Below are 20,000 nucleotides of genomic sequence, written 5' to 3'. Positions count from 1 at the left end.
AGTAGTAAAGACACCTAATATAAAGAGCTAAGGCAAGCAGAAACCTCCCACTGAGGTGTTCGGTAGTTAATAACGTGAGTTTGTCAGGATATGAGATTGTGAAGTAATCAACAGGTCCAGAAAATGATATCACATCATCTGATTTAAATGTTCACTATTTTCACATTTCTCTGCATGTTGTTCAGCCCTCCTTCAAATTAACATAAATGTACAATTCAGAAACGATCCCATTACAGATTACATTATACGCACCACAGCAATCCCCTCTAGCTTAGCACATCTGAATAGGAACACACTTATTCATGAGCACATGCTTACACTCTCTCGCTCACACACACTAAATTGAATTCCAGTGCTGATGTAAAGCATTCAGGCTAATGCACCGGAGGTCTGGGTGGGCCGCTGGACTCGTGTATATATACGGCTCTCTGGGAATGTGTATGTGGGCTGATACTAGTGGGCCGTAAGTGAATTCACATGCAGTGCATGTACAGTCTGTGGAAAGGTGTAATGCGGAGGATATTATATCGGGAGCAAACTGAGTTCAAGAGTTAGCTTTTAGCAGGAGTGTGTGACTGGAATGTGTTAAAGGCGCTGAATCTGAATCCATAGCAAAACCACAGAAGTTTTTAGAGATTGTGAAATCCAGTGAAGTCAATTAAAGCATGCGCTTCTGATTATCCCTCCGGCACAGTGACGAGTGTCTGCATTATACCAGAGATTTCCTGATACAAATCTCAGCTGGCGTGTTATAGAAGAGAGATGTTTTAAACATTTGTGTTTAAATTTAAAATTGTGTTGTTTCAAGTCAGCTTCATTTTATAGCGATTTTTAACAATATAGACTGTTTCAGCTTTACAGTGATAATAGGAGATTACAGTAACAGAGATTGTTTGGCTTTACAGCAGCTCTAGAATAAAGTTATTGTCCAGCTAAAGTTAGTTTTGATTGATTCACTTCCGTTGCAAAGATCATTAGTTATTAACCGTTCTAACTGAAAACAGAAACTTTTAATGCGTTCTGGACATTCATTTGCACGACAGCAGTGTTTGGGACTCACGCAAACCTTGAAATAGGTTCCAAGGTGCAAGTTTAGAAAATCGACGCCGCGGCGCGCGATAAAAGGTTATTTTCCATGTTAATCAGAGTGTTTGTCCTAACCAGCCGCGACGGCGGTTAGGACAACGGTTTCTATTTTTCTGTGACGTCGCGCTGGAACAACAAACACAAAGTGTGGCGATGATGATCTCAGGTGCTGTTTATGTGCTTTATTTAATGTTAAAAGCGTGTCATGTGACTCTGAATATCATTTAGTGCTCCAGCTTTGTAGCTGTAAAAGCAACAATGGATAATTCACCTCAGATCTTGAAATGAAACAAATGGAAACAAGAACGTTCAAACTGTGAACAAACAAGTGTATTCTTTGACAAAGATTGTTTTGGTAACTCAGCCTATGTATTTTTAATAATGTTTAAATGGTGTAATATTTGTGAATTTGATTATGTAGCGACTTATCCATTTTCGTGCGAGTGCCGTCGAGATTAATCTTTGGTGCCGTGCACTCGCTGCGAGACTCCACCCACACTCTGTTCTGATTGGATGACTCCGCCCACATGATGTTCTGATTGGCTGACTCCGCCCACACGCTGTTCTGATTGGCTGACTCCGCCCACACGCTGTTCTGATTGTCTGACTCGGCCCACACGCTGTTCTGATTGGCTGACTCCGCCCACACGCTGTTCTGATTGGGTGACTCCGCCCACACGCTGTTCTGATTGGCTGTGGGTTTTGATTGATGGTTCTAGTGTGGACAGACAAATTATTTGTCGCTGGAATCTTATCGCATCGCGTCTGGTTAGGACACGTTGTAAACTTCAAAAATGTGAATCTGTGAGAACGCTGACAGCACATGCGTATTACGTGTTCAGTCTATCTATTGGTATGCGCGTTTGAATATATATATATGCGCTGGCACATTGCAGACACAAGGTCTTACTTTACAAAAAAAATAGGGTTCCATTCTGGGGTTCCATATATGAAGCGCTGATAGAACCATTTCTTTTAAGAGTGTGATAGTTGACACTTCACTTCATCAGGTCTGGATACGGCCTGGATCCGGCGGACTACACACACACACACTCCTTTACATTCAATCCACCTTATCAGAGCAGACGTGGCCATTTGTGTGAGGCTTCCGGTTTCATCTGCTTCTTGTTATTTTAGCTGTATAAAAACAGTCGTAATGCTGCTTGATATTGCAAACTGTTGTTTGTTATCATATCGTTTTAGATGTATTATCATAATCGCTAACACACTGGTTTGTATCGCAAATATTCTCACTGTTTACTGCACTTAGTTTTTCTTCTAGTTGTTTCCCTAAAGCGGAGAAATTAATCTAAAGTCTCTTACATTCACAGAAAATAGATTACTTCTGAGCTGGACAGTAAGGTGGATTAACTGATACATGAGTGTAATTAAATACTACTTATTGTCACATGTTAAACCAACTCTAAACTCAATTATTTGACTATAATTATTATTTAGTATATGTGACATTAAAATTACACTCTAAGTGAGGTCCATTATAATGAGGATTATATTGTGATATAAATAATTTTATAATATTTATGTTATGCTTTAAATGGTAAAATTGTGTTAATTAGCCTTGGCTGACTTAAATTGTGACGGGCGACTCGGAGGACGTCTTGAATTTGATTTTGAGTCATTCGACAAAGAACAGAGGACAGAAAAGTCGGTGGATTTAGAGTTGATCACAAACGCACACTTAAAATAAAGGTTCTTTATTGGTATTGATGGTTCCATGAAGAACCTTTGACATCTATGAAACCTTTCAAATGCACAAAAGGTTCACTGGTTCATTTATCCCTCATCCTTCCCTCACACTTTGTAACACATCTTTCCCTCACGGGTCAAAATGACCCAAAGCCCTAAAATTATACTTAATTTTTTTGGTGTCCAGAAAGCTTATTTTATTTAATTTTGATAATATTTTTTCTATTTTTTAATGCAATTTTTTGTTATTTTTTGTTATTTTTTTATTTAATTTACATTACTATATTTGATCAATAAATAATAAATAAATAGTAATGTAAGCACATTCCTCACATTCTTTCAACTTAAATTCAAAATAACTCACTATTTCATGCATAACCCTTTTAATTCAGCTCAAAATATCTTACATTTAGAATGTCTAAATTAGGAGTCTTCGACGACCTCTTGTGGAAAATAAATAATATAACATGATATTTCATGACTCTTGCCACTAGATGGCCTTATAGCTCTATATGGAGCAAATGAGCTGTTCCTCTGGGTCCTAAAGTCTTCAGATAGACATTATAAAATAATTTTGTGGTAAAGTATTTTTTAGCATTTTTAGGTTTCTATGTGTACTGAAGCATTCATTCCTAAGGGGGTCAAATTGACCCGTTAGGGCAGGATTTGTTACTTTCTTTTTAATTTCAACCACAAAACTCGAATCCATTTTAAAAAAATGTGTGTGTTTTCGTGGTTCAAGTGCAACAAATGTCCTGGGGTCTCGGACCCTCTGATGAACACTACATTTTTATTTCTTTAAATGAGTTTCAGATCAAAATGACCCGAGGGAAGGATGAGGGTGAACTGATCACTGAAAGGTTTTTTGAGGAACCAAAAATGTTTCTTCTGTTGCATCAAAACCCTCTTTTGGAACCTTTTTTTAAAAATGTGAACTCACTCATTCACATTGTTGGCCTGCTTTATATAAGTTAATTTTGTACACCGTCTCTCGTTGAACCAATTCAGGGGTAGACAGTGAAGGTGATTGAAGAATATCACAGAACTTACAGTTCAGAGAACAGAAGAGCGCTGTAAGAAAGCCGGCAGATTGTGTGTTTGACAGTTTTGTGGATGTGTACAGGGATCCTGCTTCAGGACTCCAACCGGACTCTCAGCATTCAGCGAGTGCGAGAGGAAGACGCCGGTCTGTACACCTGCACCGCCTGCAACCAGAGGGGCTGCGTTCAGTCCTCCGCCACGGTGTCCGTCATCGGTGAGATCCTCTAGGTGGCGCTGTAGGATACAGTTCACTCCTCTGCCTTGCCTTCAGTTTAACCCAGACAGACACATAGTGTCGGCCCAGATCCGGCCCACATCTGGCACTCATGGATTCCACACGGGCCGGATCTGGGCCGACACTATGTGTCTGTCTGGGAAGTCATTTAGTAGAGCATAAACAGTAGGTACAAGCTCATACACAGACTAACACACTCTTTTGATTTATATTTTAGATGGGGCTTCTCCTATTGACTTCTATATTTTAACCCTTGTGCATCAATTACAAAAAGTTACACATAGGTCCATAGTGGACAAAAATATCTGTGTTTAAAAATGTGAAGCTTGGGAGCACAGACTTAAGTTTGGTCTCATTTTAAAGAAAACCCTTGGCAGATTAGTGTTGAAGTACAACAAGTTTAAAAGGTAAAACCAAAAAAATGTTATATAGATTTAAGTTTATGAAATGATTAATGAACATTATTTTATATAAAATGTATATTTTATGAAACATGTCGAACTCTAAAACTGCTAGAAAATCAAAGTCATAAATCTAAACGAGTCGTGTTCAAAATTTGAGGCTGATATCTTAAAAAAATGAGCTTTCAGTGAGAGTTTGTTTGGGCGCAGTAACACATTTTCCCCATTAGATGCCAGTAAAACTCCACTGGGACACAGCGGCTGGATTTGTGATTTGCAGTGGAGTTTCTCTCTCAAATATTACAAGCACACACACACACACACACACACACACACACACACACACACACACACACACACACACACACACGTTTGGCGTGAACCTCTCTCTCGTGCACTAGGTGGCGCTGTAGTATCACTCTTCTGCCTTGCCCTTCAGTTTAAGTCATTTAGTAGAGCATAAACAGTAGGTACAAGTTCACACACAGATAACACACACTTTTGTTTTATATTACGGTGTGCGCTTCACCCATTGACCTCTATTCTTAAATATTAAGCTAATGTTAAGTACTACACCCTAACTCTTCTCTAACTAATGAGGCGTTTACACGACATTATTTTCAACTAAAAACGGAAACCTTTTTATGGCCGTTCATGCACACACCAGCAGTGTTTTGGGGGACCGAAAACACAAACTTATGAAAACGGGTTTCAAAGTGCACGTTTTTGAAAAATATACCGTTATCGTCTTCGTGTCAACAACACAAACGTGAATTTGTGCAAACGGTAATGTGGTGTATTACGTGTTCAGGCGTGTAGTGTTTCTTTACAAATAGACATCGCCATCTACTGGCCTGGCAGCAGAATACAGAGATTTTAGACGTTTTCATGGATGCGTGCGAACGGGGATCGTTTTGACAACATTGTCGTTTGTACGCGGAAAAAAACAAAGCAAAAACATTTCCGTTTTTGATACATCGTTGTTGTGTGAACGTACCCTTAAACTACACCTTTAAACTTTTTAAACTTGCAATTTAAACGTATTTAGTCTTTTATAACCTTCATGCATCTCTTCTTTACCATTTAAATGTTTGTGTATTAATATATTTTAATATATTAAAATCATGAAATACGTAATAATTTAAATAATAAATAATATTATAATAAAAACCGTTGGATATGTTGTTTTAGTCAACTGTAACAGCAAATATGTAAATCCCCTTTTATGTAATATTAGTGCATGGAATATAATTTTGATTTGTTAAAAATATAATTTTGCAGCATTTTTCTATGAGGAAAAACAAGCAACAAATTGGCAAGAAAATCATATTTGTGTCACTTTATCATGAGAATTTTGATTTTGCAAAACAAACACTGGATCTTTTACATGTAATTAGAAAAATCATTTTTAGAAGACGTGAGCTTTCATGTTCGTTTCTAAGCTTTAACACAATAACATGTTTTGTCTGCCAGGCTCTGATGACAAGACCAATGTAGAAATAGTGATTCTCATCGGGACGGGAGTCATCGCCATCTTCTTCTGGGTCCTTCTCCTCGTCATCTTCTGCAACGTGAAGCGGGTCAGTGCAGTCCTTCTCTTCACATCCTAATCACAACTGCATTATTCAAGAATGTAGCTATTCAAGGAGCGCACATTGATGCCTGCAAGGCCTTTCAATAACAATATGCAATTACATCAACAATGCCTTGCCTTCGGTGCAACATACGAGCAAAACCAAATCAGCATGAGTAGCGGAGTCAGCGATTCTGCAAGCCTCGGGCTCGCTCCTCTTATGGGCTGCGGGATCATCCAGAACTAATGGTTATGATGCTGTCCTGCAGGTGAACCCGGCCGATATCAAGACCGGCTATCTGTCCATCATCATGGACCCGGGAGAAGTGCCGCTGGAGGAGCAGTGTGAATACCTGCCCTACGACTCCAGCCAGTGGGAGATCTCCAGAGACCGACTGCACCTCGGTACTGTCACTGATCCTTCAGTTCAACAGCTCTCATGCAGGATCCACATCGAACAGATACAGAACATTCATGGCTGGTATCCCAGAAGTGAAGGCTTTTTAAAAATATTTTCAGGGGAGTCTTAAAGTCCTCTGTAGTCAATAATTGTATTCCTTAAAACTCATCTTTAATCACCAAAATGACATATTTAAATGTTTCTTCATTTATTTATTTTTTTAGTTATGCCTTAAAATATCTTGAATGTAACTCTACACCCTTCTATGAATATTCAAATGAGCCCCGCCTCCACTCACTCACTCAGCTCAGAGATCCACTGGTTGACGATCACACGTTGATCTGATTGGTTACAAGGTAGTTTGTGACGTCAGAAACACCAGCGATTTCAAAGCGTGTGTTTGAGACTGTCTTTGGTTCACTGCAGTTTTAAGGAAAAAATACTCAGCAATGGTGTCGACTTATGAACTTACACATGGTTTGTCTTAAAGCATATTAAACACACCACATAGACACATAAACAACATTAAAAGCTGGATTTTCACCACAGGGGGACTTTAAATCAACATTTAGGAATCCTATGGAAATGTGAATTTTGAGGGAAAGGCAGGTCGTTTGGGAGTTGATGGAAAAACTAATAATTGAATCAAATTTAACATTAAAATAAAAAACTGCACAATTAATCTAAATGAAACTGAAATAGCAGTTTATCTCCTCAAATTGAGATGATCAAATCAAAGGCAGTGATTTAAAGAAGCATATAGTCTGTTGCGCTGCGTGTTTCAGAGTGAAGAGCGACACGGTGTTCATCTACACACGCGCTGCTCATAATAGCATGTTCTCAGAGCGGTTCACAGTAAATGCTGGACTAGATTAATGTGCATTAGGGGTTGTAGGTTCACTTCATTTACATTCGCATCATTTTTGTGGACAGAATTTCACCAATATTCCTCTAATAGGAATTAAGGGTTTTAAAGTCCCCCTGTAGTCAATAATTGTATCCCTTCAAACTCATCTTTGATCACCAAAATGACATATTAAAAAAAAAAATTCCGTGAAAAAAATTTCTTCATGCCTTAAAATATCTTGAATGTAACTCGACACCCTTGCCTCATTTAGTATGCGCAGTTCTATGAATATGCAAATGAGCCCCGAGGAGTTAACTTTCCAGTTAACTGGAACATACAGTTGTTACCCGAGTTATTTCAAGAAAAGTAGTCAGATTTATTCAGTCATGTTTAATAATAATTTTCACTGTACTGATTTGGGACGCACACACATTCTACTCTCATGATGAATAGTGAAACGTTTGTTTTAGCAACACTTCTTCTGTGTCCATGTTTGCAGGGAAGGTGCTCGGGCATGGAGCGTTCGGGAAGGTGATCGAAGCCTCTATGTTTGGACACGACAAGAAGACCTCTTCAAACACCGTGGCTGTGAAGATGCTGAAAGGTTCAGTCTCACCCATAAACTGTAGAGAACACAGAAATGCCCGTTGACTTTCACATGTTTACTGAAGTGTTGTGTATGACAGAGGGAGCCACAGCCAGCGAACACAAAGCGCTGATGTCAGAACTGAAGATCCTCATTCATATTGGAAACCATCTTAATGTGGTCAACCTTCTCGGAGCCTCTACCAAACCCAACGGTAGGAGAATACTTCTGTTCCTGTATGCAGATTCCCAGACAGCAACATAGGCTACGTTCAGGCTGTCAGTCCAAATCCCATTATTTGTGTATCCGATCGAAATGATGATCTAAAACTAATGATGTCCACACAGTGTATCGCAACTGTTCGATCCGATGTGTGTGTCCATGCAGCTCTTTCGTTCTCTGGAATATTTGCATTGGTTTCTATGGCAATGGCGTCAAAATCTACAACAAAAACCACAACATGGACGAGTTTGCAATAGTAATGTTTTATATTTTACAACATGGAAATGTTTAGCATGTTTGCTATAACAACGTCTGACGTTCTACGATTTATGTGGCGTGAGAAAGTCCAACCCGATCTCACGGCAATTCGACCTCAATTTGCTAAATCGCACATATTTTACGAGTTGCCCCGATTCGTATGGATTCGTACGAATGACCGACTCCTGACCCCGCCCCTAAACCCCCCCTCACGTGGGTTTAGACAAATCATACGAATTCGTACGATTTGTCTTAATTAGCCACCTTTTTAGGCACCTTTTAATCACTCATACGAATTCGTATGATTTTTTTTAATTATACACTTTTTTTCGTATGATTTGTCTTAATTAGCCGCCTTTTTATCCACCTTTTTACATACAATTTGTCTTAATTAGCCACCTTTTTAGGCACCTTTTAATCACTCATACAAATTCGTATGCTTTGTTTAAATTATCCACCTTTTTTCGTACGATTTGTCTTAATTAGCCACCTTTTTAGGCACCTTTTTATCACTCATACGAATTCGTATGATTTGTTTAAATTATCCACCTTTTTATCCACCTTTTTTCGTACGATTTGTCTTAATTAGCCACCTTTTAAGGCACCTTTTAATCACTCGTATTGGTCGTGAGATAGCGTTGGAAAGTCACATAAACCACGTGGAATCCGATCTGAGCGGTCAGACTGAAACGGATTTCCAGAAATGTGATTTGAATATGATTTTAAACCACATATGGATGTAGCTCGAAATGGATTTGTAAAAATTGCATTTCATGTTCACACTTGCTAAATCTGATCAGATTTTAATCAGATATGCAGATTTGGACTGAAAGTCTGAACGTAGCCATAGTGTCGGCCCAGATCCGGCCCACATCTGGACCGTGCTGAATCCACATGTACCAGATGTGGCCTGGATCTGGGCCGACACTACGTTGCTGTCTGGGTTTGGTGATCCAGATATAGGAATATTAAGTATTTGTCTGCTGCATCCTTCCATACTTCTTTCTAAACCTCTGTGCTTGGTCTGATTGTCAGGTCCTCTCATGGTCATAGTGGAATATTGTAAATATGGAAATCTCTCCAACTTCCTGCGTGCCAAGAGGGAGTTCTTCTTACCATACAGGGTGAGAGAGACTCAAATACTCACTTTTATAACATGATGAAATGCATATATGCTTCCTCTCACAACAACACGACAATCAGTGAACTCCAATGAGATGTGGTGTAACATGAGCTTGTGTTTGCAGGATCGTTCTCCTAAAACCCAGAGTCAGGTGCGCCGCATGATAGAAGCGGGTCAGGCCGGTCAGCTTGAGCATCAGGCGTCCAGCTCCTCCAACACCAGCCCTGCGGCGGCGCAGTCTCGCGGTGAGGGACAACACACACACACACTGAGAGATTACACAGCCCTGCATCTTACATACATAACTGATGAGTAATTAATATACTCCTTGATAATAGGTGATCGCAGATATAGAAAATAGAATAAAGAAAGAAGATATAGGGCCGGATCTAATGCTGTGGTCATGTGCTATTGGAAACATCGTAAATGTATCATCAGGGCAACTTTTCATAGTCGGAAACTTGTAATTACAACTGGGAAACTCAGAGATCATTTTGATGCCCAAGTTTCCGAGTTGTAAGGGGCCAACGCCACATGGCAGAGAAGAGTAGAGCTTGTCATTTCGGTCAGGGATGATTTGATGCGGATTTAACTTATTTTTTTTAAGGATAATGGCATGTAATTGAATTTTAAAATATGCTCCAGTAAACCTGGGTTTCATGTTTTCGACAACAAAGCACTTGAACGTGACATACTCGTAATTACGACTTCTGAAGTGGGAAGTGGGACTTTTCCGATAGCACATGAAGGCATCATAAATCATGTGGGAATCCCACAGATGTCTATAAAGAGCTTAATGAGAAACTAAAGGAGGGACTGAGCCATATTAACAGGGCAGAACATCATGAAGACATTGAGGACGGCTCCTCAGAAGCACTCGGTCCACCTGAGGAATCATTGATTATTAAATTACCTTCCTGACAGCTTACTTATGTAAACTCTTCTATATTTCCTCAGCTGCGGTGGATGATCTCTGGAAGACCCCGCTCACGATAGAGGACTTGATTTGCTACAGCTTTCAGGTTGCGCGAGGAATGGAGTTTCTGGCGTCTCGTAAGGTACATTACTGTATAACTTACTCTCTCTCCACCTCTCTGATCATCCTCAGTCACACTCAGTGGGTTATGGATTATGTTTCAGTGACTTAAGATCTCTAAGAGTACTATTAAACTCACCAACCAAGTGTCTATCGCTAGCAAAGCCTAGCAACTAGCTTAGTTAGTACATGCTAGCAACATGCTACAACACGCTAGCTAGCAATGTGTTAATTCATGCTAGCAAATTTGTTAAAACGTTATCAGCATGTTAAATCATGGTAGCAATGTATTAAATCAAGATAGCAACGTGTTAAAACATGCTAGAAACATGCTAAATCATGCTAGCGATGTGTTACAACATATTAAAATGCAAATTCATGCTAGCGACGGGTTAAAACATGCTAGCAAAATAGTAATTCATGTTAGCAACATGTTATATAATGCTAGCAACATGTTAAATCATGCTATCAGTGTGTTAAATAATGTTAGCAACATACTTATTCAAAATACAAAATGCTATTTAATGGCAGCAATGTGCTAAAACATACTAGCAGAATGTTAAATAATGCCAGGAACCCGCTAATTCGTTTTAGCAATGTGTTAAAACATGTTAAAAAAACATGCTAGCAAGAATGCTAATTCATGCTATCAACATGATAAATCATATTAGCAATGTGCCAATTCATGTTAGCAATGTGTTAAAACATGTTATCCGCATGTTAAATCATGGTAGCAATGTATTAAATCAAGATAAAAACATGTTAAAACACTTAGCAACATGCTAAATCATGCTAGCGATGAGTTAAAACGTTATTAAAATGAAAAATCATGCTAACAATGTGTTAAAACATGCTAACAATATAGTAATTCCTGTTTACAACATGTTAAAACATGCTAGCAGAATGTTAAATAATGCTAGCAACATGTTTAATCATGCTATCAACATGTTAAATCATGCTAGCAACATACTTATTCGTGCTAGCAACATGCTAATTAATGCCAGCAATGCGCTAAAACATGCTAACAATGTGATACAACATGTTAGCAGCATGTTAAATCATGTCAGCAACGTGCTAATTCATTTTAGCAATGTTATAAAACATGCAAGCAAAATGTTAAATCACGCTTGCAACAAAATAAAAAATGCTAACAATGAGCAAAAAAATTATAGGCTCATGCTAAGAAATGATAACAACATGATAAAACTTTCAAGCAACATGATAAAACATACTAGGAAGCTTGTAAAACTTTAAAACTTTCAGACAAGGCTTTGTCAAGCCAACATGAAAATTTGTCCTTGACGAACTTTACTGTCTAGTATAGATTTGCTGAGCTATTGTAAGGTATAGATTTGCTGAGCTATTGTAAGGTATAGAGGTGCTAAGCTATTGTAAGGTATAGAGGTGATCACTGATCTTGGTTTGGCTCTGATTGTGGCAGTGTATTCATCGAGACCTGGCGGCCCGCAACATCCTCCTGTCCGAGAGCAACGTGGTGAAGATCTGTGACTTTGGTTTAGCGCGTGACATCTACAAAGACCCTGACTACGTGCGCAAAGGCAATGTAAGAGAAACCCTTCGACTGTTAGCATGAGCATGATCCAGAAAGATCTCTAGTGTACAGCTGGGTCAGTCACTGGAAAAGTGTTTAAGTGTCATGAAAATAACATTATGTGAAATGTGAGCCCACGTGAGATTCAGCATTGCAGTAAAGGCCAGAGCAACATTCAGTACATACTAGGGTTGCCAACTGTCCCGTATTAGCCGGGACGTCCCGTATATTGGGCCTAATTTATTTGTCCCGTACGTGACCTCCCTTGTCCTGTTTATTGACTGATCTGACCACTGACTGATACAACAGCAACACGACACTTGAGAATGATCACAACATCATCCAATCACAGCCCACACTCATTCGCATCAGACCATACCAATAACAAACTCTAAATTGAGAAATAATCATTCTTTTGGGACAAATCATTGTTTGATTTGCGAACAGAATCCCTGGTAGCTCCCGGTTCGATCCGGACTCGCGCTAACGGCAAATCCCTTTCACTTTCCGCGTTTTGATTTCGACAGATCAGTTTTGGCGAATTCAAACAACGTGAGTCCAACATCCATCCAGTCACGCAAGAAAACATGAAATCTACCTGAGGGAATGATATGCTGATGTGATTTGCTTGCTCAAGAAACATTTCTGATTATTATTACAGTAATGTTTAAAAAAAAAAAAAATTCAGGATTCTTTGATGAATAGAAAGTTCAAAGGAGATTAATGCGTCCTTGCTGAATAAAAGTAGGCTATTTCTTTCTTTAATTTCCTTCAAATGTAGAGTATAATGTTACAAAAGCTTTCTATTTCAGATAAATGCTATTATTTTAAACTATGGTTTGTGTGTAATGTGACTTTTTTTGTATGACCTTAAAATTCGTTTCAGAATTAAATTGTACATAATTAGGTTAAGCAAAACAAATGTGTTTGTCTGAGAACCTTTTAAACACATACAAACCTGAAATGACCTATACTGTGTGATACAGTACTACAAATATTTTGAGTGTCCCTTATTTCCCTGTAAAGAACCACAATTGTCCCGTATTTTTATTTTCTGAAGTTGGCAACCTTATTACATACTAAATAAAAATCATTAGGAACGAATTCAATACCAGTAGTGTTACTGCATGCCGTACCCTGGGTATGAATGCTTGACCAGCTCAGTGCTTGAGATCATCTGAGCTCCAGGATCCTGAGCCGAGAGTGTTCTCTCACAGTGAAGTGTTATCTGTGTTGGCAGGCCAGACTGCCTCTGAAGTGGATGGCTCCGGAGAGCATCTTCGATAAGGTTTACACCACTCAGAGTGACGTCTGGTCGTTCGGAGTCCTGCTGTGGGAGATCTTCTCTCTGGGTGAGGGTCTTTCACAGGCCTATTCAACATACTGTGCTCTCTATGTAAAACATCTATGGAGTCTTGATTGAACCTTGTCCCATCAGGAGCGTCTCCATACCCGGGCCTCCAGATCGATGAAGACTTCTGCAAACGACTCAAAGACGGTACCAGGATGAGGGCACCGGACAATGCGTCCCCTGAAATGTGAGCGCTGGCCTGATGATTGTGTGTGTTTGGTCAGACTGATGATGTCATAGAGTGCTCTGACGTGTGTGTGTTCTGGCAGATACGGCATCATGCTGGCCTGCTGGCAGGGCGAGCCCAGGGAGAGACCCATGTTTCCGGCTCTGGTGGAGATCCTGGGAGATCTGCTGCAGGAAAACAGTCTACCGGTGAGGAAACAAACACTACATCCAGTAATAATATCTGAGCATCACACTTTACCTGATCAAGCGTAGCGTCAGTTCTGGCAGGTCACGTTAGTCAAGCTCACATCAGTGACTCTCAGCTGATCCACGTCGGCCTATAGGAATACGACGCCTATCACCGTACACATCTATAAGCTCCTTCAGTATTATCAGGAGCTATCGCGTTTCTCAGGAGCGAATTACCCTCCTCCCTCCCCAGCTCCTCCTGTCGTCAGGCAGGATTTGGTATTCTGATTCCCCTCGAATCAGAATTAATTCTCGAATTATGTTGTACTTTAAAATCTTGAATGAAATCTGCAATACATTCATGTTGGTTCTGTTCTGTTCACCCTAAGGTGGGTTATTGCTGCTCTTATTCATGCTTTCCCAGAGCAGAACCATACCGCCAATCTTAACTGTATGCTAACTGTCAATCATATTTGACGATAGTGGTCCTGACAGAAATATTTACAAGGCAGCTGTTTATAATACTGATAGAATAGCCAAAACATTATAAGCAGTCACAGGTGAAGCCCCAGACAACAATATAGTGTCGGCCCAGATCCGGCCCACATCTGGTACATGTGGATTCAACACGGCACAGATGTGGGCCGGATCTGGGCCGACACTGTCGCTGTCTGGATAGGCAAGTGCTCATAATGTTTTGGCTCATCTGTTTCGTGATTAAGTGAAATGCATTGTCTGTTTTTTCAGGAAATCCCGTTCAATGTGTCTCAGAGTTCAGAGGACGACGGCTTCTCACAAGCTTCCTCTCGCCCAGCATCACAGGAGGAGATCCGACTGGCCTGCAACACACTGTCCACACGGTACACTCACATCTCACCTCATCAGAGACTGCTAGTGTTCCCAACCCTGGCAGGACTGAGGGATCACATAAAGGCCTGAAACCTTTAAAAGTTTCCAGAAAAGTTTTATGGCTCATATATTCTGATATAGTGAGAATATGGAGGAAAAACCCATTTTATTCAGAGGCCGAAACTGAGCAAAAATATGCTGTTTATATACAAATATACAAAAAGTAAGATGAAATTCTGATGCGTGTAATGGAAATGGGATCTTAAAATGCATTTAAATATTAGTCGTCACTATATCTGCCAATAATATGCCTTAGTAAGATGATGCTTGGTTTTTTGATCTGTAGTTTTAAAACATACAATGCAATACAATATAATGATGACTGAGAGATGAACAAATAAACCTTCCTCAAGAGCCTGATGATCATATTTGATATGCAGTGCAGATTTGACAGCAGAAACACACGTGAAGCACGAGCTGAAGGAGGACGTCTGTACAATTACACTAAAAAACTTTCACTTGTTAAAAAAGTCTAAACTATCACTCAGACACAGAAGGACTGGAGGAGATCGTGTGCGACAGCAAAGCTTGGTTACACTTTATTTTAAGGTGTCAGTGTTACAGTGTAATTATATATTTAAGTACTGAGTAATATTAATAAACTACATGTACTTACTATAGGGTTAGGGTAGGATTTGGTTGAGGGTTAATTGCATGTAATAATGCATAATTTACTGTTATTACTATGGTAAGTACATGTAACATATGTAACAAGGACACTGTAAAATAAAGTGTTACCCAAAGTTTTGATCATTTAGAGGCTTCATAAATCTGACTTTAAAGGGTAATGTTATTATATATTCATATTATAATATTATATATTAATATATTAATGTTAATAGGGATTTGAACAAACCTAAAAATGTCTTATTGAAGAGAGGTGTGCTATATTACCTTTCTTGAAACCAGTAAAAACATCTCATGTATATCTCGGTAACAACCTCAAGACCAAAATATTGCAGACTTATGAATGTACATCTCTGTGTCCAGATATTACAACTGCGTGCCGTTCTCGGGGTGCATCATGGTGGGAGCCTCGAGCTCGTGTCACCCGCGAGTCAAGACCTTCGAGGAACTTCCCCTGGAAATGACATCACACAAGACACATCATGTACGACGAGACCTCCAGTATATCGAGTCTTTATTGGCTGAAGGATGTCAGGATCTGTGTGGTCTCATGCGTGTTTGTGTGTCTACAGGACAGCCAGACGGACAGTGGGATGGTGTTGGCTTCAGATGAGCTGGAGAGGTTTGAACACAAGCACAGAGGAGCCATGCTGAAAAAGTAGGTGAATCATTTATCATGTGTAAGTGATCAGTTCTCATCATTAAAGGGTTAATTCAAATAAAAAATTAAAATTAGCCCATGGTTTACTCACCCTCAGGTCATCCTAGGTGTAAATGACATTCTTCTCTCAGACGAATACAATCTGAGATATATTAAAAAATGTCCTGGCTCTTCCAAGCTTTATAATGGCAGTGAATAGCCGTTTCTGTTTTGAAGACCATAAAAGTGCATCTGTCCATCATAAAAGTGCATCTATCCATCATAAAAGTGCATCTATCCATCATAAAAGTTCATCTGTCCATCATAAAAGTGCATCTATCCATCATAAAAGTGCATCTATCCATGATAAAAGTGCATCTGTCCATCATAAAAGTGCATCTATCCATCATAAAAGTGCATCTATCCATCATAAAAGTGCATCTATCCATGATAAAAGTGCATCTGTCCATCATAAAAGTGCATCTATCCATCATAAAAGTGCATCTGTCCATCATAAAAGTGCATCTATCCATCATAAAAGTGCATTTATCCATGATAAAAGTGCATCTATCCATGATAAAAGTGCATCTATCCATCATAAAAGTGCATCTATCCATCATAAAAGTGCATCTATCCATCATAAAAGTGCATCTATCCATGATAAAAGTGCATCTGTCCATCATAAAAGTGCATCTATCCATCATAAAAGTGCATCTATCCATGATAAAAGTGCATCTATCCATGATATCCACTTTTATCATTGACAGATGCACTTCTATGATGGACAGATCACAGGACTCAATGACTACAGACCTGTTGCCTTAACATCTGTGGCCATGAAGTCATTCGAAAGACTGGTGTTAGCATATCTGAAGGACATCACTGGACCCTTGCTGGACCCCCTGCAGTTTGCCTACAGAGCAAACCGGTCTGTGGATGATGTGGTCAATATGGGACTGCATTACACCCTACAACATCTGGACAAACCAGGGACCTATGCAAGGATTCTGTTCGTGGACTTTAGTTCTGCCTTCAACACCATCGTCCCATCACTGCTCCAGACCAAACTGACCCAGCTCTCTGTCCCTAGCTCCATCTGTCAATGGATCACCAGCTTTCTGACAGACAGACAACAGCTAGTCAGAATGGGCAAAATCACGTCCGACAGCCGCACCATCAGCACCGGTGCTCCACAGGGATGTGTTCTCTCACCACTGCTCTTCTCCCTGTACACAAATGACTGCACCTCTAAAGACACCTCTGTCAAGCTCCTGAAGTTTGCGGACGACACTACTGTTATCGGACTCATCCGGAACGGTGACGAGTCTGCGTACAGACAGGAGGTGGAGCAGCTGGCTCTTTGGTGCAGTTATAACAACCTGGAGCTGAACACGCTCAAAACAGTGGAGATGATCGTGGACTTCAGGAGAAACCCCCCTGCACTCCCTTCACTCACCATCATGGACAGCACTGTGACTGCAGTAGAGTCATTGTGGGTGGTAGTGGCGCAATGGATAAGACACATGCCTTTGGTGTGAGAGACCCGGGTTCGAATCCACTGTGAGACACCAATGTGTCCCTGAGCAAGACACTTAACCCCTAGTTGCTCCAGAGGCGTGCGACCTCTGACATATATAGCAATTGTAAGTCGCTTTGTATAAAAGCGTCAGCTAAATGAATAAATGTAAAATGTAAATGTAAATGTCATTCAGGTTCCTGGGCACCACCATCTCTCAGGATCTGAAGTGGGACACTCACATAGACTCTATTGTGAAGAAAGCCCAACAGAGACTGTACTTCCTGCGTCAGCTGAGGAAATTCAACCTGCCACAGGAGCTGCTCGTACAGTTCTACTCAGCTGTCATCCAGTCCATCCTCTGCACTTCCATCACCGTCTGGTTCGGCTCTGCTACCAAAACCGACCTCCGTAGACTACAGCGGATAGTTCGGACTGCTGAGCGAATCACTGGCACTACCCTTCCCACACTCAAAGTACTGCACTCATCCAGAGTGAGTAAAAGGGCTCGCAAAATCACTCTGGACCCGTCACACCCAGCACACTTTCTGTTTGAACTGTTACCGTCTGGTCGACGCTACAGAGCACCGAGCACAAAAACAACCAGACACAGGAAAAGTTTCTTTCCCCAGGCCATCTACCTCATGAACACTTAAATGTTCCGCTACTGTGGAACAAACATGTGCAATACTTCCCTCAGACATTTCATTATAGCACCTTATAACTATATATATATTTATAATTTATAATCTTTTATTTTTTTTATATTTTTTATACCTATGTTACTTGTCACTTGTCTTGTCACTTTATATTGTATGTGTACTGGAAGCTACTGTCACCAAGACAAATTCCTCGTATGCGCAAGCATACTTGGCAATAAAGCTCTTTCTGATTCTGATTCAGATGCACTTTTATGATGGATAGATGCACTTTTATGATGGACAGATGCACTTTTATGAACTTCAAAACAGAAACGGCCATTCACTGCCATTATAAAGGTTGGAAGAGCCAGGACATTTTATAATATAACTCTGATTGTGTTCGTCTGAAAGAAGAAAGTATTTTACACCTAGGATGACTTGAGAGTGAGTAAATCATGAGTAAAGTAAGTAAATCTATGTGAATGTTTTGGGTGAACTAACCCTTTACTCATCTGTCTCTGTCCTCTTCAGTGTGTCGGTGGGTCACAGCACAGAGCGGCTCATCAGTTCTCCATCCGCCAGCTCATCTCGTCCTCCCTTCTTCAGCCAACTCTCAGGCCAGACCTTCTACAACAACGAGTACGGCCAGCTGTCGGAGGAGGGCGTCTGCGACTTCTTCTCCTCCTCGGATCAGGCCTGCCCGGCAACATCCAACCTGTAGCTGCACTGATTGGCCAGCCGCCCCCAGGCCCCGCCCCCTCCACACTAACTGAACTGATGTCTAGCTTTGTACAGTTCTCTCAGCAGCCACTGGGTGGCACCATTACGTCAAATTCAAAACAAAAAAAGTATTTTAACACCTTAGTTCCATATATCTTTATATAAAGAGTAAACTTCTTTTTATTTGTACAAAAAAAAGACAAAAGAGCCAGAATGGAGAAAAAAAATAAAGGAATATATCTACTTTTGACTGATTTCTTCATATTTTATGTTATATATATATATGAAGAGTTCAGATGCAAAAGCCTCTAAGTGCCATCAATTTTCTTCTAGAATGATCATTTTTTATCAAGCTTGTATATTTAAGTTCAGTAATTTCACTTAAATGGCAATGAAGATTACCTATTAATTGTCATTTAAGTGAAATTACTGAACTTAAATAACCAAGCTTGATAAAAATGATCATTCTAGAAGAAAATTGATGGCACTTAGAGGCTTTCTGCATCTGAACTCTTCATACATATATATATTAATATACACATATTAATATATATATATCAATATTTATAAATATGTATTTATTTTTGTATTTATTAATGTCCTTAATTTATAAATACATAAAAGTACTTATATTTATAAATATATACACATTTTAATGTAAATATATACACACACACACACACATATATGTTCTTATGGACAATAAACTGAAAGTACTCATTTAATAAGCCAATTAAGAAAACAAAAGTCTTGTAACATGGCCCCATAATGTTTATTTTGATTCTTTTCCAACATTGTGGTAAACCTTTATTAAAATCATGGGAAAAAAACAAGAAAAAAACAAACACTAACCCACATTTTAAAAGACATACAAACCCAAATGTAGCTGTGGTTTAATCTAACCATGGTAAACAAAGACAGGAAACAGTGGCGTAGCTCAGAAGACCAATGATGATGATGATGATGATGATTTACATATGTTAACATGACAACTCAACGGTCTCAGGCTTTGTTTGATTAAAACAATAACTAAAGCTTCTGAAAGACTGACATTAAGCAGACACGTAGGTTGTGGTTTCGCTGAAGGAACTGAAAACACACTTCTGTTGGCATGTCAACAGCGCATCATATATCTGAAGCGGTGTGTGAAACCGGTTCAACCCGAACATGAT

General features: G+C 39.6%; 2 protein-coding genes and 1 long non-coding RNA gene across 8 annotated transcripts in view; 1 reads left to right on the top strand and 2 right to left on the bottom strand.

Moving 5' to 3' along the window:
- The window catches only part of flt4 (fms related receptor tyrosine kinase 4), an 88,036-nt gene extending 68,965 nt beyond the window's left edge, over positions 1-19,071 (top strand). The window contains exons 15-30 of one of the 2 annotated variants that reach the window (XM_082178261.1): positions 3,917-4,048; positions 5,944-6,050; positions 6,313-6,448; positions 7,790-7,894; positions 7,977-8,090; positions 9,392-9,480; positions 9,604-9,724; positions 10,437-10,537; positions 11,957-12,079; positions 13,308-13,419; positions 13,506-13,605; positions 13,688-13,793; positions 14,523-14,635; positions 15,675-15,795; positions 15,884-15,969; positions 18,640-19,071. In XM_082178261.1, the coding sequence (XP_082034387.1) occupies positions 3,917-4,048; positions 5,944-6,050; positions 6,313-6,448; positions 7,790-7,894; positions 7,977-8,090; positions 9,392-9,480; positions 9,604-9,724; positions 10,437-10,537; positions 11,957-12,079; positions 13,308-13,419; positions 13,506-13,605; positions 13,688-13,793; positions 14,523-14,635; positions 15,675-15,795; positions 15,884-15,969; positions 18,640-18,829 (1,856 nt within the window). In that variant the 3' untranslated portion in view covers positions 18,830-19,071. The remainder of the gene's footprint in view (positions 1-3,916; positions 4,049-5,943; positions 6,051-6,312; positions 6,449-7,789; positions 7,895-7,976; positions 8,091-9,391; positions 9,481-9,603; positions 9,725-10,436; positions 10,538-11,956; positions 12,080-13,307; positions 13,420-13,505; positions 13,606-13,687; positions 13,794-14,522; positions 14,636-15,674; positions 15,796-15,883; positions 15,970-18,639) is intronic. The other variant, XM_082178262.1, reaches the window with a different exon arrangement.
- On the bottom strand, positions 15,809-18,739 carry LOC309505140. The gene is made up of 2 exons (XR_014208320.1): positions 18,610-18,739; positions 15,809-15,961 (listed from the first exon to the last, which is right to left on the bottom strand). It is a non-coding gene; the product is annotated as an uncharacterized lncRNA (long non-coding RNA).
- A 507-nt stretch (positions 19,072-19,578) lies between the features above and the next one.
- ergic1 (endoplasmic reticulum-golgi intermediate compartment 1) overlaps positions 19,579-20,000 on the bottom strand; it is a 30,095-nt gene continuing 29,673 nt past the window's right edge. For all 5 annotated transcript variants that reach the window (XM_082178425.1, XM_082178426.1, XM_082178427.1 and 2 more), the window contains one exon: positions 19,579-20,000. This exon is cut by the window's right edge and continues 1,446 nt beyond it. The gene's annotated coding sequence lies outside the window, so the exon portion shown is untranslated.

This window comes from Leuciscus leuciscus (assembly GCF_965113295.1).
Source record: "Leuciscus leuciscus genome assembly, chromosome: 8".
Classification (NCBI taxonomy): Eukaryota; Metazoa; Chordata; class Actinopteri; order Cypriniformes; family Leuciscidae; genus Leuciscus; species Leuciscus leuciscus.
Note: the sequence above shows the minus strand (reverse complement) of the source record. Positions and strands in the feature narration are given on the sequence as shown.